The 16,632-nt window shown below is 41.4% G+C and overlaps 1 protein-coding gene across 8 annotated transcripts in view; it reads left to right on the plus strand.

The window, feature by feature from the left end:
* The window catches only part of ASH1L (ASH1 like histone lysine methyltransferase), a 187,463-nt gene extending 174,038 nt beyond the window's left edge, over positions 1-13,425 (plus strand). For all 8 annotated transcript variants that reach the window (XM_021089697.1, XM_021089694.1, XM_013997002.2 and 5 more), the window contains 11 exons: positions 61-115; positions 198-330; positions 1,843-2,091; positions 2,960-3,046; positions 3,968-4,058; positions 4,601-4,739; positions 4,851-5,023; positions 6,651-6,817; positions 8,400-8,440; positions 10,047-10,348; positions 10,973-13,425. In XM_021089697.1, the coding sequence (XP_020945356.1) occupies positions 61-115; positions 198-330; positions 1,843-2,091; positions 2,960-3,046; positions 3,968-4,058; positions 4,601-4,739; positions 4,851-5,023; positions 6,651-6,817; positions 8,400-8,440; positions 10,047-10,348; positions 10,973-11,064 (1,529 nt within the window). In that variant the 3' untranslated portion in view covers positions 11,065-13,425. The remainder of the gene's footprint in view (positions 1-60; positions 116-197; positions 331-1,842; positions 2,092-2,959; positions 3,047-3,967; positions 4,059-4,600; positions 4,740-4,850; positions 5,024-6,650; positions 6,818-8,399; positions 8,441-10,046; positions 10,349-10,972) is intronic.

Genomic DNA, 16,632 nt, shown 5'->3' on the forward strand with positions numbered 1-16,632 from the left:
GACTTGCTTCCCTTTTATATTATAATAAGTCCTTCTACTAAACCTTGCATTCTTTTGCAGATTCTTCCCGACAATCACTGGCAGCACCACTTTTGAACCTCCCCCCAAAGAAAAAGTAAGTTCATAAATGTGGGAATCATCTGAGTTTTAGAAAAGTACTAAGTGTACCAGATTGACACCATGGCTTTATGTTCCAGGAATGCTGATTATTATGAGAAGATCTCTGATCCCCTAGATCTTTCCACCATAGAGAAGCAGATCCTTATTGGTTATTATAAGACAGTGGAGGCTTTTGATGCTGACATGCTCAAGGTCTTTCGGAATGCTGAGGTATTTTTCATTGACTTCAAATACAGATTTAAGAGGTTTGTTCTGGGAGTTCCTGCTGTGGTGCAGAGGGTTAATGATCCAGCTTGTCTCTGTGGCATTGCTGGCTCAATCCCCAGCCCAGTGCAGTGGGTTAAGGATCTGGTGCTACTGCAGCTGTAGCACTAAGTGAAGGAACTTCCATATGTGGCCAAAAACAGAAAAAGGGAAAAAAAAAAAAAAAGTGTGGGGAACAAGAACTATTCTAGAGGTTTATTCTTCATATTTCTGGTTAAGAAAGGAAACAATTTCTTTGAATACCCTTAGGATATAGTGTCCTAAATATTGTAGATATTACAAGGATATATGACTAGAATGGCAAGTTAAATCATATTCCCAAAACAATTTTTGTAAAAACCTAGTTTAGTATTAAACGTTTATGTTTACATAATACAGACATTTTACTACATTTAAATCGTATCGTAGTTTCTTTACCGAAGACAATAAGTATATGTGAAATACACAGAAATATGTATGGGCAAATAGAAATCTATCTTAAGGAGTTCCCGTCGTGGCGCAGTGGTTAACGAATCCGACTAGGAACCATGAGGTTGCGGGTTCGGTCCCTGCCCTTGCTCAGTGGGTTAACGATCCAGCGTTGCCGTGAGCTGTGGTGTAGGTTGCAGACGCGGCTCGGATCCCGCGTTGCTGTGGCTCTGGAGTAGGCCGGTGGCTACAGCTCCGATTCAACCCCTAGCCTGGGAACCTCCATATGCCGCAGGAGCAGCCCAAGAAATAGCAACAACAACAACAACAGACAAAAAGACAAAAGACAAAAGACAAAAAAAAAAAAAAAAAAAAAAGGAAATCTATCTTAAGAATGGAATTGAGAAGTATTACACTTATAGGTTGTAGAATAGGTGAAGCTCCTTGGAGAGAAGTTGGCCTTGAACTGATTTAAAGGAAAGGATGGAATATTGTAGGATGCATGTAAGATAGAATATTACTTAGTGATTTTGAAATACCTTGGAGAGGTGTTTGAAGGACAAAAGAGACTATTTAGATGAAGGAAGATTGAGATTGAGGACAAGAAATGAGAGAAAAACAAAAATTGAAGAAGAATTAGAACAATCTTGAATTATAACATGTTTTCTACTGAAACTCAGCTTCCAAATATAATTAAACTTGCAGCTTAGTCCCTAGTATCTGCAGGGCAAAAGTAAATAGAGGGTTTCTTCACATTATGCTTGCAATATTTAATCATATTCCATGGTCACTGTATTTTTGATCTGTGGTACAGTAAGGCCAATGACAGGAGTTGACTGACAACAGTAGAGCAAAATGTAAAAATTACCAGGCAGATTCTAGTTTTAATTCAACAGTTTAAGTTGTTTTCAACTGTCTGGCACCTATATTTGATGGTATTAAAAAGCTATTAACCAAAATGGGAGGATAAGGAAAATCCTGCTACCTCTTCAGGTATCTTTTTAAGCCATATTCAGAAGACCAAACATGATTTCTTTCTTTTTTCTTCAGAAGTACTATGGGCGTAAATCCCCAGTTGGAAGAGATGTTTGCCGCCTGCGAAAGGCCTATTACAACGCCCGACATGAGGCATCAGCCCAAATTGATGAGATTGTGGGAGAGACAGCAAGTGAGGCAGACAGCAGTGAAACCTCAGTCTCTGAGAAAGAGAATGGGCATGAGAAGGACGATGATGTTATCCGTTGTATCTGTGGCCTCTACAAGGACGAAGGCCTCATGATCCAGTGTGACAAGTGCATGGTGAGAGTTAGGAAATGAAGCAGAAGCCTAGTCCTAATGTGACTATATTCAAATCAGCAGGCCTTATTACCTCTTTGGGCTTGTCTTGACAGGCTTTTTATAAACTTTAACTTTCTTGATTTCTGTTATCTCTTCCTGTTCTTTCTCTTTTTTTGTTTTTTTTTGTTTTTTTGTTTGTTTGTTTGTTTTCTTTCTCCCTTTTTATATCCCTCCCTCCCTTTCATTTTATCCTTCCCTTCATTTTTTACCTCCTGTTCTTTCCACCCACTTTGCACTGCACCCTGCTGACAGTCTAGATCAAGAATATTATCTAGGATGGTGCTTTACTTGGAAAACATTAGAGGTACTATATATAGCATTAATACAGATGGAGTGCAGTATATAGAGCTTCTGATGAAGGAATCAAGGCCTGGATTTGAGCCCTGGTATCCCCATTTGATATATCTAAACTCATTACCTTATAGGGAAAGTGGAGCTATGAGTAACACATAGGATTGTTGGGAGGATATAATTAGAGAAGGGTGAGTAAAAATATTTTGTAACGATAAAGCCTTCCACAGTGGATAAATCGTTGATTGTATTACCTAGTAAGTAATAGCTTGGTACTGTATTTATTCCTGTTCTTTATCCATCCCCTTATTTTGTTTGTCCAGATCTATGTATTATGAACCAATCTATGTACGTATGTTCAGATAAATCCTTATTTTCTTTTCCCCCCATTTTACCGTTTATCTCTTCGTTTCTTTCTTACCACCTTAACCCTTAGTTCCTATTTTACTTTACCCTGTCCCCATTACTAATTGTTTTATGCCCCCAGGACTTCTCTCTGTAGGGCTAACCCACTACACACACACATTTTTTTCCTTAGGTGTGGCAGCACTGTGACTGTATGGGAGTGAACTCAGATGTGGAGCACTACCTTTGTGAGCAATGTGACCCGAGGCCTGTGGACAGAGTAAGTTGCCCTCTGATAATTCTCTAATAAAAGTAGGAGATGTGGCACATTGTATCTCATCTCCCCTGCTCCTGATGCACTCAGTTTGCTTTGGTAAGTTGTTCTCCCTCTCTACACCTCAGTTTCTTACACTTCACATTGAGGGTAATAATTCTGCCCTTTCTTTTCTCAGGAATGGGACCAAAGGTAGAATATTTAAAATTTATGGAAGAATAGTACTATAGAAAACTGATATTTATAAACACTGTCAACTGTCCATAAAAGAAGTAGCTTGTAAAGTCCAGAACTTGAGCACTCTAAGTATCATTATGTTAAGCAGTGTTTAAATGAAAAGAGCGCTAGACTCAGGTTAATCTTAGGCCCACTTTTTAGGAGACATTGCCCAAGTTATTAAATGAGTTTTGGCTTGGTTCTGCCATATTTATATGTGTGATCTTGGGCAAGTCACTTCTATAAAATGAAGTATTTAGGCAGTATTTCTTATTAGCAGTGCTATTCTCATTTTGAGTGGACAGTTCTTTGTTGTGAGGGATACACTGCAGAATGTTTGGCTTGCTTGGCCCTTGGGCACTAAATGCTAGTAGCCTTCTCCAGTCATTATGACAATCAAATTCCCCATTCACACATTTTCGTATGCCCTTTAGATGACACAGAGCAGACACATAATTTGTGCTTCTTAGAATATAGTTTGGGATAGTTAGCCTGTCAGATTTGTCCTCTACCTTCATTTCTTCAAGTGTAACAGCTCTAATTGCTTTCATCTTTAAAAAAATATATATGTATATCTGTGGTGTGTTGAAATGACTAACCATAAGTCTTAATTGGTTGGGAATCCTAGGTTTTGATTTTTTTTCTCTTGAATAGAGAGGCTGTGTGTATCATAGTCCCCTCCCTTAGCTATTGGCTTTCTCCTCTTACCAGGAGGTACCCATGATCCCTCGGCCCCACTACACCCAACCTGGCTGTGTCTACTTCATCTGTTTGCTCCGAGATGACTTGCTGCTTCGTCAGGGTATGTACATGGGAGCTGACTTGGCAAAGTTGACCTTGTCTCCATATGATCTTTAATAGCAATAGAATTTATATTTTTTATATCCTCAAGTCCTTAGACTTACATACATTTACCCTCAATTAAATAAAACTAATTTGGAGAAACCAGGGTGATTTCATATAAAGCTTTTTTTTTTTTTTCCTTTTAGGGCCACACCCACAGCATATGGAGGTTCCCATGCTAGGCGTCAAATCAGAGCTACACCTGCCAGCCAGTGCCATAGCCACAGCAACGTGGGATCTAGGCTACATCTGCGAACTACACCACAGTTCATGGCAACACTAGATCCCCAACCCACTGGGTGAGGCCCAGGATCAAACCCACATCCTCATGAATACTAGTCAGATTTCCACTTCGCCACAATGGGAATTCCCTATAGTTACATATTTATTATTTTAGATTTTAAGTTCTATGTATGTAGACCTTGAGTCCAACTAATGGATACCCAATAGAAGTTATGCAGGAATCGTTTTAACCTGTGTCTTTCTCCTGTGCCTTCGTAGGTGACTGTGTATATCTGATGAGGGATAGTCGGCGCACCCCTGATGGCCACCCAGTTCGGCAGTCTTATCGACTATTATCTCACATTAACAGAGATAAACTTGACATATTCCGCATTGAGAAGCTTTGGAAGAATGAAAAGTACGTGTTGAGGTTCTGTCTCTTCTTCCGCTGTGTCCTTTCAGCACAGAGCTGGATATTTAGTTGGCTCTTGCTAATTAACTAAATCTCTCCTCTTTTTTTCTTTTTTAGAGAGGAACGGTTTGCCTTTGGTCACCATTATTTTCGTCCCCATGAAACCCACCACTCTCCATCCCGTCGGTTCTATCACAATGAGCTATTTCGGGTGCCACTTTATGAGATAATTCCCTTGGAGGCTGTGGTGGGGACCTGCTGTGTATTGGATCTTTATACATATTGTAAAGGTAAGTGATCTGGACTACTTTAATAATCTCCTGTTCCCTAATTCATTAACCTACAACTGTTCATTCCTATAGTCTCTCTCTGATAGAAAAGACTATCTAAGGGAACTATGAAGCTTCAAAGAGCTATGTAACATTTTTTCTTTCTTTTACCTAGTGCTTGGTATTCAGTAAATGTTAATTCTCTTTTTGTTAATTTAACTCATATAATTCTTCTACTGTGTATTTAACATTCTATTAGTATTTGTAGGAAGATAAGTTACTTCACACACCCATTCCAGAATCCCTGTGGCCATCATTAACTCTCTGCATTAAACCAAAAAAGCACAATAGTTTCATAAGATTTGTGATTAAAAGTGGAGTCAGGAATCTGATTTCACATTTCAGCTCCACCACTTTTTACCTGTGTGCCCTTGGGCAAGTTACTTAGCCTACCAAAAATAGGGATTAGTATCTATTTTAGAGAGTTTTGTAAGAATTAAATGAAATAGGGAGTTCCCGTCGTGGCGCAGTGGTTGACAAATCTGACTAGGAACCATGAGGTTGCGGGTTCGGTCCCTGCCCTTGCTCAGTGGGTTGACGATCCGGCGTTGCCGTGAGCTGTGGTGTAGGTTGCAGACGCGGCTCGGATCCCGCATTGCTGTGGCTCTGGCGTAGGCCGGTGGCTACAGCTCCGATTCGACTCCTAGCCTGGGAACCTCCATATGCCGCGGGAGCGGCCCAAGAAATAGCAACAACAACAACAAAAAAAAAAAAAAAAAGAATTAAATGAAATAATCTGTAAAAGCACTAAGCAGAGTTTATGGCTCTTGTAGAACTTAGTACGTGTTGGTTGTTATTATTAGCAGAGTTTAGATGCCTAGCTCTTTCTTTTTGTATCAGAACAAAATAGTCTAGAAGAATATATATTCCATTCAAGAACTAACTGTTTGAAATTCCCTGCTACTGATGACTTCTCCATCCGCCAGTTTGTAAAGTGTTTATTACCAAATGTACTGCCCTCATTTACACTGCCATTCTTTTCTCATAATTTCCCCATAATCTGCTCTGTTTTTCCCTCAAAATGTTCTTTCAAATATCCCTGCAGGAATATTTGAAGGAATGCCCTTCAACTCTTAGATTCCCTCCCCGCTTTCTTTGACAGTAGCGTCTCCTTTCTTCTACAGTCGCTAAATGCTTAGTCGTTCCCCCCATCAAAACAGAGCTGCCAGAGTTCCCATCGTGGCACAGTGGTTAACAAATCCAACTAGGAACCATGAGGTTGCGGGTTCGGTCCCTGCCCTTGCTCAGTGGGTTAATGATCCGGCGTTGCCGTGAGCTGTGGTGTAGGTTGCAGACGCGGCTCGGATCCTGCGTTGTTGTGGCTCTGGCATAGGCTGGTGGCTACAGCTCCGATTCAACCCCTAGCCTGGGAACCTCCATATGCCGCGGGAGCGGCCCAAGAAATAGCAACAACAATAACAACAACAAAAGACAAAAAGACAAAAAAAAAAAAAAAACAGAGCTGCCGTGTTTCACTCTTAGAGGTCTTGCTGCTATCCCATTGGTGTGTCATGGTCCCTGGGCAGCTCATGGGGAGGGAAAGAGAGACCAAATAGGAAGGGTTCTTTAACAGTGTTTGGACTCATAGGGAGACCCAAAGGAGTGAAGGAGCAAGATGTATACATCTGTGATTATCGGCTTGACAAGTCAGCACACCTGTTTTACAAGATCCACCGGAACCGCTATCCTGTCTGCACCAAACCTTATGCCTTTGATCACTTCCCCAAGAAGCTCACTCCCAAAAGAGATTTCTCAGTAAGTCTCCTTCCTCTCTTCACTCTATGTGTCAGGACAATCTAGTTCATGCATGGAATTCTTAGAGTAAGAATTTTCAAGTGGCTCTCTGCTTCTTTGTACTGTTTCCACCCAAACTGGAAAATTCAATCTCTATTTGGAATGTTTGGGCCACAAAAATGTATTTATTCTGCAATTCCTAGCATGGGCTGTATCTCAGGAAATTGTTACTTTAGTCATTTTTTTTCTTTTTTCTCTCTCACCTCTTTAAGTCTTTTCCCTTGAGCCCCATACTTCAGTATTCGGGTACATTTTTCACATCCATTATTTTGAGAAACAAAAGAGACTCTCCGTAACCTTGAGAAACCTTTGTTATAAATAATTCAGTGCTTTTTCTTTTTATCTCTGCATTGAAAACGTAAGACATGGAGTTCCCTTGTGGCATAGCAGGTTAAAGATGCAGAGTTGTCACTGTAGCAGCTCAGGTTGCTGCTGTGGTGCAGCTTCATTCCCTGGCCCGGGAACTCCCACATGCTTCAGGCACAGCCAAAATAGAAAATAAAATTTGAAAAGTACAGAAACATTAAGAAAGAATTGTTTATTATCCTACTACCCAGAAAATAACCAGTTAAATTTTCATTCTAGCTCTTTACCTGAGTGTTATTTTATTTCTTTCAAACTGTTGTGAATATATTCCTCCAATTATTTTGTGCCATTCATCATCATTTCATAAATTTTGGTCATCCATTTGCTATAATGAAACCCTGGGCTAAGCTCCTCATCCATGAGTTTTCTTTCAGTTGGCCTATCAGAATTCATAGTAATAATCCTGTAGTGCTTAGAAATAGTCTAACCAGAAAGCAAACCTTTATGTTCCTATTTTTCCTAGTATTTTTTAAAATTTTCTAAACCATATTTTATATTCTTTCTGCCCACCACCAACCAAGCTCTGCCTTTCATTTAGAATTTTTTGGTCACAGAGTTCTCACTGTGGCACAGTGGGTTAAGAATCTGATTGCAGCAGCTTGGGTCACTGTGGAGGCACAGGTTTAATCCCTAGCCCAGGAACTTACATATGCCACAAGTGTGGCCATAAAAAGAATATATACATATATATAGAATTCTTTGATTTGGCTTGCTCAGTCAACAGCTCAGTGATTAGCTTTGAAACTCCCACCTTAACTACTTAAAAGTTGGGATGGCCAAAAATAATTGTGAGTCTATCCCTTCTACTGTCTCTAAAAACTCTAAAAACCACTGTGACTTATTTGTATTAATACAAGTAAAGAACTTTTGACCTTAAAACACAATAACCCAGAGTTCCCACTGTGGCACAGTGGGCTAAGGACCTGGCATTGCTGTGATGTAGGTAACACTGCAGCTCAGAGTCAGTCCCTAGCTCAGGAACTTCCATATTCAGTGGTGTGGCCAAAAAAACCCCACAGTCCCCCAACTTTGAAAGGTTTTAGCCCAGTTTTTTTCTTTCCTTACTTCCCTACCTCCCTGTCTCCCCATGTCCCCTATCCTGAGTTTGGCCCGGATCATCTGATCCAGCTTCTCCAGCTTCTACAATGCACTTATCACTTCCTTTTCTTCCCTGCAGCCTCATTATGTCCCAGACAACTACAAGAGGAATGGAGGGAGGTGAGTCCCATTGGGGGTGTGAGGAGCCCAAGGAATTAACCAACAACCTAAATGGAGCAAGAGAACCACCACCTACCCACTCAACCCCACCCCTAGGATTGGGAAGTCTCTGGCAAAGTAGCCCAATATAGTGCCAACAGTAAAATGGAAGAACTAGACGTCAGTAGATGTGGTCTCATTTTGGAGCCTTAGTTGGGGCAGGGAGAGAGATTTGTAAGATTGTAGAAAGAGAAGGACTTGGAACAGAACTCTAGACAGATTTGGAAAAATCTCTTTTAGATTTTTTTAGATTTCTCTAAGCTTGCCTTGTTACCCTAAGGTGTATCAGCTCTTAGGACCTTTGTCAAGAAACAGAAGTAGGTAGAAGTGGGAGATTCCTGCTGTGGTGCAGTAGGTTAAGAATCTTGCTTCAGGGAATTTCCATTGCAGCTCAACAGTAATGAACCCAACTAGTATCCATGAGGACGCAGGTTCCATCCCTAGCCTTGCTCAGTGGGTTAAAGGATCCAGCATTGCTGTGGACTATGGCATAGGTCACAGACACAGCTTGAATCCCATGTTGCTGTGGCTGTGGCATAGGTGGGTAGCTGCAGCTTTCATTTGACATCTAGCCTGGGAACTTTGATATGCTGCAGGTGCAGCCCTAAAATAATAATTTAAAAAAAGAATCCTACTGCAGCGGCTCAGGTCGCTACAAAGGTGAAGGTTCGATCCCTGGCTTACACATGGATTAAAGGATCCAGCATTGCCTCAGCTGGGACTTAGGTCGAATCTGAAGCTCACATTCAATATCTGGCCCAGAAACTTCCATATGCCATGGATATAGCCATTAAAAAAGTAGTAATAACTAGAGGTGCGCAGTTTTAGCTGAGCAGTTTGAGCTCATAGTTTTTGTGCTTGTTTTGTACAAAAGAAAGATGTTTTTTAGAGAAATTACTGCAGGCTTTTTTTTCAATTTCCTTTTCTATTGAATGGTAACATAACTACTTTACCTACCTACATCAGTAGCTTAACATAAGGAAATCAACTATATTTCAATTTTAAAAAAAAAACAGGTAATAGGAAAAGAAATTCAGGAAAAGCAAAAATTCCGATTAAATGATGATTGTAGTTGGACTATGGGTATCACAAGGTTGGACCATACTTCTCTGTACTCATGAAGCAGTCAGAACTAACTAAGCATTCTACCAGCTCTGCTCTTCTTTAGGGATTCATAAAAGAAGAAAAATTGACTTTTATAAATAGAAGTTAAATTTCAAGAAAGGTAGTGATTTTTTAAAAAATAAAGACTATAGCCAAGTTTCTCACCTCTTGGGAGTTCCCTGGGTGGTCTAGTGGTTAGGACTCAGTGCTTTCACCTCTGAGGCACGGGTTCAGTCCTTGGTCTGGGAACTGAGATCCCACGTGAAACCACTGCATGCTGCAGCAGAAAAAAAAAAGTTTCTCACCTCTTGAGCCAAGGCTCTTACAGCTCAACTGCAGATTCTCAAGCCATCAGGAGCTCTCTTCCCTTTATTCCCTTTCCATCCCCAAGTGCCCTGCTTTAGCCTTCCTCTAAATTTACATATCCTGAAAGAATTAGTAAGTTTACATTCCCTTCTTGCAGATCATCCTGGAAGTCTGAGCGCTCAAAGCCACCCCTAAAAGACCTGGGCCAGGACGATGATGCTCTACCCTTGATTGAAGAGGTTCTGGCCAGTCAGGAGCAAGCAGCCAATGAGATGCCCAGCCTGGTGGAGCCAGAACGGGAGGGGGCCACTGCTGAAGTCAGTGAGAGTGAAAAAAAAACACAGGAAAGTAATCAAGAACCCCAAGCAGCCTGTACCCCTGAGGAACGCCGGCATAATCAACGAGAACGACTCAACCAGATCCTGCTCAACCTCCTTGAAAAAATCCCTGGGAAAAATGGTAAGAAGAATCAGACTCATATCTAGGGTTTAGGATGAATGGGGAATTAGCAGAGAGGGAATGAAAAAGAACAACTTCTAATTACTTGCCTAGAATGAAAAATATTCTCTTAAAATGGTATGGTTCTTTCATGGGCTTATGTTTAGATTTATTTTGGGAATGAAACTGTGGGAAGTAATAGGATCTCCTCCCTGGAGAACAGTTTTAGGCCAGAGGAAGGCCTATATTGCTTACAGGCCAGAAAAGGAACCATTGAGGAGTTCCTGTCATGGCTCAGTGGTTAACGCATCCGACTAGGAACCATGAGGTTGCAGGTTCAATCCCTAGCCTCGCTCAGCAGGTTAAGGATCCGGTGTTGCCGTGAGCTGTGGTGTAGGTTGCAGACGTGGCTCAGATCCCAAGTTGCTGTGGCTCTGGCGTAGGCCGGCGGCTACAGCTCCAATTTGATCCCTAGCCTGGGAACCTCCATATGCCGCAGGAGTGGCCCTAGAAAAGTCAAAAAAAAAAAGACCAAAAAAAAAAAAAAGAAAGAAAAGGAACCATTGAACTGTGATCTGAGAGCTCAAATCTGGAATAAGGAGTGGAAGAGTAGTATTTGATGAGCCTCCTTGGTTCTGTTTTCAGCCATCGATGTGACCTACTTGCTGGAGGAAGGATCAGGCAGGAAACTTCGAAGGCGTACTTTGTTTATCCCAGAAAACAGCTTTCGGAAGTGAACCTCAGAATGAGAACCTCAAGCATTTGGGATCCAGTGGAGCTAACAGTCCTGCCTCCTGTTCTCTGAGTATAGACAGGGGTGGGAAGGGTCCGTCCAGCAGGGGAATGGGGCCATGTCGTTGACATTAGGTACTTAGTAAACCTTGGAGCTAGTGGAGAGGAGGAGGAAGGGGATCTGTCTAACACAGTTCAGTTTAACTTGTTTTCCTCTCCATTGCTTCACCCTGAGGGTTAATAATGTAGGGTGGAGGGCAGAGCACAGTGGGGATGACCAGAATCTTTTGGTACTTTACAGCACTTGCCCCTCCCCCCAGCTTGGGTCTTTCTGTGTCATCCTCTGATTCTGCAGACACTGCTAAGAAGCTGCTTCCTATACCCAGGTATAATTCAGACCCCAAAGGGATAGGGCCAGAATCCCCACGCCTCTCCTGTCTGTTCCTTATAGGCTCCAAGAGCTACCCCAGACACCTAAGACAGAAAGAGTAGCTGGAGCCTCTTTCCGGATCCCTGACTAGGAGAAGTTTCTCTCTCCTTTCTTGCCCAACCAGGTCAAAGTAAAATGTGAGCTGACAACTCAAAGCACTTGCCACTGCTGCCCCTCTCCCTACCTCTCCTCCCCAAAATAGAATCATGGAATAGGGAAGGCCCCCATGGGGTCAGAAGGGCACAGTACTTATTGTAATTATTTTTGTTTTAACCTTCATAACCTGCCGAACATACTCTTTCCTAATGAGAAGGCCAGGCCCCCGCCAGCACACGTGCTATTTATGCGCTGTGGTTCTTGTGTGTCTGCTGTGCTGTGCGAATGGAGATTCATTTCAAAATAAAATCATTTTAAAACCTACATAAAAATGAACTCTAACCACCCTCCAACAAAAGTCACTACATAAACTGTTGAGCAGTATTCACCTATCAGAGTATTTGTTGTGAGTGTAGATTATCAATTGAAAACACTACTTCTTGTTTTACTTGTACAGTTTTCAATGTCCCTCTCTTAAAGAGACAGTGCGTTCTCCCTACCCCTAGTCCCATCTTTCCTCCACCTTCCTGATGACATCACCATTGGGAGGGATATCCAGGGTGTCTCCTTCCCATCCTCTTGACCAGAAGTTACCAGACAATACTGTCTCTTTAAAAATAAAATTTAAAAAGCTTTGCTTTGTCTTCTCAGACATACATATGCATATACGTTTTAGATGTTCTTATAAGAGAAAAGATGGTTTTTAAATGTGCCAAGTTGTGTGTGTATATATATATGTATGTATATATATATATATATATCTGCTGCGTGATTAGTAAGCAATACAATAGTAAACATTTCCCCATTACTTTTCTCTAATATTGGACCAACGCTGTCCTAATTGTACATTTCCTCTTATGATGACGACGCTCTGACTTATTTAGGTAGAAACATTGACCACCTTCCATTCCATTGAATCTTTCTTTTTCTCCTTTCTGTGTCAATCTTGAGGAAAAAAACAAAATAAAACAAAAGAGACGGGGGGGTGCCAAAGATCCCCTTGAGCAGAGAAAAAGCAGAATAAATATTTTATTAAAGAAAAAAGAGAATTAAGAAAATAGTTTGGAGTATTTTCTTACTGTAGAGAAGCACTGTACATTACTAAGAGACCTGGGTATAAGATACTCACGTGTGGAGCTGGAAAAATCGCATGTCCAAGCCCGTTTGAGTGGTTTCTTTTGGTTTTCATTGCAGGGAGCTGGGTGGGAGGGAGGTGGGAATAGGGGCACTTTGGGGGTCTCAGTCTCCTTTTAGTCAAAGCAGGAAAATGACAAGAAAGAGATTAAAATTCAATATTTCCTTTAATAGTGTTAAACACTAAAATTTTAGAAAAGACAAAAAAAAGAAAAAAATCTTTGTAAAATGGGAGAACAGAAGCAAAAGACACTACGCTCTGTCATTTTATCTTTCTTTTGTTGAAAGACTAAAAACTGAAATGTTTTTTAGACAATCAAATGTTAGGTAAGTGCAAAAACTTGTTTTTTCTTACTGGTGTAGAAATTAATGCCTTTTTTTATTTTTCAGTTATTTTATAATAACGAAATAAAAAGAACCCCCTAGCTGCCAGGCGGGTTTTGGTGTTTGAAATGCGGGGCAAAGCACTACATCACTGCAAATAGATACAGAGTTAGTCTGCATGTCTGTAGGCTGTGTGATTGCGGAAAATATAAATGCTGCTAATATATTTCCTTTTTACAAAAGCATATCTAAATAGATGATTGTTTTGATGTTAATCTTTGTAAATTATGTATTACCAATTTTAACATTGGATGTAATTGCATAAAAAGCTTGCATCTCAATCCTTGAAAGTCTAGTATTAAATGGCAAAAACTTTTCCTAACTGTGGAGTGGTGAGCTTGGTATTTTTTTTCCCCTGTCCTATCTTCTGTTTATCTTCCGGGGTCTTCGCTCTTCTCCATTCCTCTTTCCAAAGTGATAGATTTAAAACCACATCAGCACCATCCTGGGCCCTACCTGGGCATACTCACCAGTGTTGACTATTGGATAAAGCCATTTCCTCAATACTACCATCTTTTTGGCCTGGGCCGAGCCCTAACCAGTCAGTGTAAATAATAATCATCTACACCTTCTATCCTTTGCAACACATAGACATCATCTAATACTCATTAACAGCCTCCAAGGTTGACAGTAACTTTAGGCTACCTTTTCTAGGCCACTATGTTAGACCATTTCCAATTGTAAGCAGTCTGCATGTATTCATTTATTTATATTGTTCTTCACAACAGCCCTTTAGGTCAATACCAAAACCCAATTTTATAGATAAGAAAACTGAAGCAACAGAAAGGTCCAAGTAACTTGCCTAACGATCTTGGAGCTTGTTAGTTAATCCTCATAATAGCCCCCTGTAGTTATTATTCCCATTTTGTAGAAGCAAAACAGCAGCTCAGGAAAATTAAGTAACTTACCAGATATCACCTAGTAACTAGTGCTGGAGCCAGAACTCCAGAATCTTTATGTTGATCCACAAATAGGAAAGTGTCAGAGGGAGCCAAAGCCTGATCCTACTAAGATCACTAGCATAAACCCATTCCTGCCAACACTGAAAGACCTAACAAAATTTTGTGCCAGATGTAAATCAGACAGGATGAGATTAAGATAAGAGAGATTAAGTGCAGACTAGAAGCACTGGAGTCACCTCTCATAAAAACAACAGAATTACAAACAAATGATGAACAACCTTCAACCAGATGGACTTGAAACTTTCAAAGAAGATATCCTATCCAGAAGACAAAGAGGAGGCCACATCAAGACAGTAGGACCGGCGATTAATGTGAGGTAAGCAACTCCATAACCCACCAGGTGGGCAGCCCACAGACGGGAAAGTAACTATTATCACAGAGAGTCACCTATGGGAGTGAGAGTTCTGAGCCCCACATCAGGTCCCCACGCCTAGAGAGCTGACATTGGGAGAAAGCACCCCTGGAGTATCTGGCATTGAAGGCCAGTTGGGCTTGTGCACAGGAGCTCCACCGGACTGGGGCGCAAACAGAGACCCCATTCTTGAAAGACACACACAGGCTTTCATGTGCACTGGGTCCCGTGGCGAAGCAAAGACTCCATAGGAATCTGGGACCTGACTGCAGTTCTTGGAGGATCTCCTGGGAAAACGGGGTGACTATAGCTCTATGTGGGGGAAGGACATTGTAGGCAAAGTTCTCTGGAATATTCATCAGCCTGTGTCCCTCTAAAGGTGGCCATTTGGGGAAAATCTGGCCCCACCCTTCAGGGCTGAGACCCCAGGCCAGACAATAATCTAGGTGAGGATCACAGCCCCACCCAGCAGTTACTGGCTGCCTAGAGACCCCCCCAGACACAGCCACTTCCAATCTCACCCTGAGACAAAGCCCCACCCACCAGAGGGATAAGAATCAGCCCCACCTACCAGTGGGCAGGCACTAGTCCCTCCCATCAGGAAGCCTGCAGCAAGCCGGTACCAACTTCAGCCACAATGGGGGCAGACATCTATTGTCTGCAAAAAGGAGACCACACCAAAAACCTATAAAAATGAAAAGGCAGAGAACTATAACTCAGATAAGGGAGCAAGAAAAGAAGAAAAACAGAAAAACAGCTAAATGATCTGAAGATTATCAGCCTCCAGGAAAAAGACTTAAGACTGATAATAGTGAAGATAATGCAACACACTGGAAATAAACTGGAGGTAAGGATTGATAATTTACAGCAAACATTGAGCAAAGAAATACAAGATTTAAAACTTAAGCAGAGATACAAAATACAGTAACAAAAAAATCATTAGAAGCAACCAACAGAATACAGGAGGCAGGAGAACGAATAAGCGAGGTGAAGGACAGACTAGTGGAAATCACTGATGCGAAACAGAAAGAAAAAAGATTGAAGAGAAATGAAGACAGTCTAAGGGAACTCTGGGACAATGTTAAACGCACCAACATCCTATGATAGGGGTGCCAGAAGGAAAAGAGAAAGAGACAGATATGAGTCAGCCATTTAGGCTTTGAGTTCAGCTAGAATGTAATTGCTCAGAAGCTTAACCCCACCGTGGTGCAATGGGTTAAGAATTCTGCAGCGGCTCAGGTCACTGCAGAGGCACAGGTTCAGCCCCCAGCCTCGAACAGTGGGTTAAAAGGAGCTGGCATTGCCACAGCTGTGGCTTGTATTCAATCCCTGGCCAGGGAACTTCCACATGCCATAGGCATGGTCACAAAATTTAAAAAGAAAGAACTGTTGGTCCCAAAGTCATAGCCTTCCATATCTCCCTTTTATTTTTATACTACGTTACAAAACTTCTTTTGCAGTAGTAACTTGCAATTGAAGAAACTTTGTATACTTGAGTATTCCCACTCTTTAGAATATAGCTAGGAATTCCCAGAGGCTGTGGGACAGTTTGAGAAACAACGCCCTAGAAAATACCTGCAATGCAAACTGAGGTCTAAAAATGGAGCAGGCTGCCAAACACAAAAAGCAAAATTAAAGCAAGGAGCAGGTGAGTAACATATATTGACCAGGAATAGGGAACATAAAATCTTAGAAAATGGCAAAAGTAGGAGACATTTGCGTTTAACCAACCCTGCCCCTGAGCACTTCCAAAGCTTTGAAGATTTTTATCTTCTCAAGTCCCTTCTCCCAACACCAGCCTGTTTTAACTTTCAAAGATGAAAGAAAACTTAGATTTCTTTTCCCTGTGTTTCACCTCATAGTTCTCAGCTTCCTCCTAACTTTCCTGTTGCCTGGATATGATTATAGCTTTCTATTCTTACATCCTTTCAGTGATTCTCCTCTAGGCAATCATAGTGATTTCCAGTCCCATTCTCAAAGCTGTAGAGCATTTAGTTATTCTCATTTCAGAAGACTGGAAGGAAACTCATTAACTCTTAACAAAGTAATAAATGCCAAGTTACTATGCTTTCTAAAATTATATCCCCATATGGTGATATTAAGAAAAAAAATGTGTCCCTCGAGTTCCCATCGTGGCACAGTGGAAAGGAATCTGACTAGGAACCATGAGGTTGCGGGTTCAACCCCTGGCCTTAGTGGGTTAAGGATCCGGCGT

The sequence above is a fragment of the Sus scrofa genome, chromosome 4 (genome assembly GCF_000003025.6).
Source record: "Sus scrofa isolate TJ Tabasco breed Duroc chromosome 4, Sscrofa11.1, whole genome shotgun sequence".
NCBI lineage: Eukaryota > Metazoa > Chordata > Mammalia > Artiodactyla > Suidae > Sus > Sus scrofa.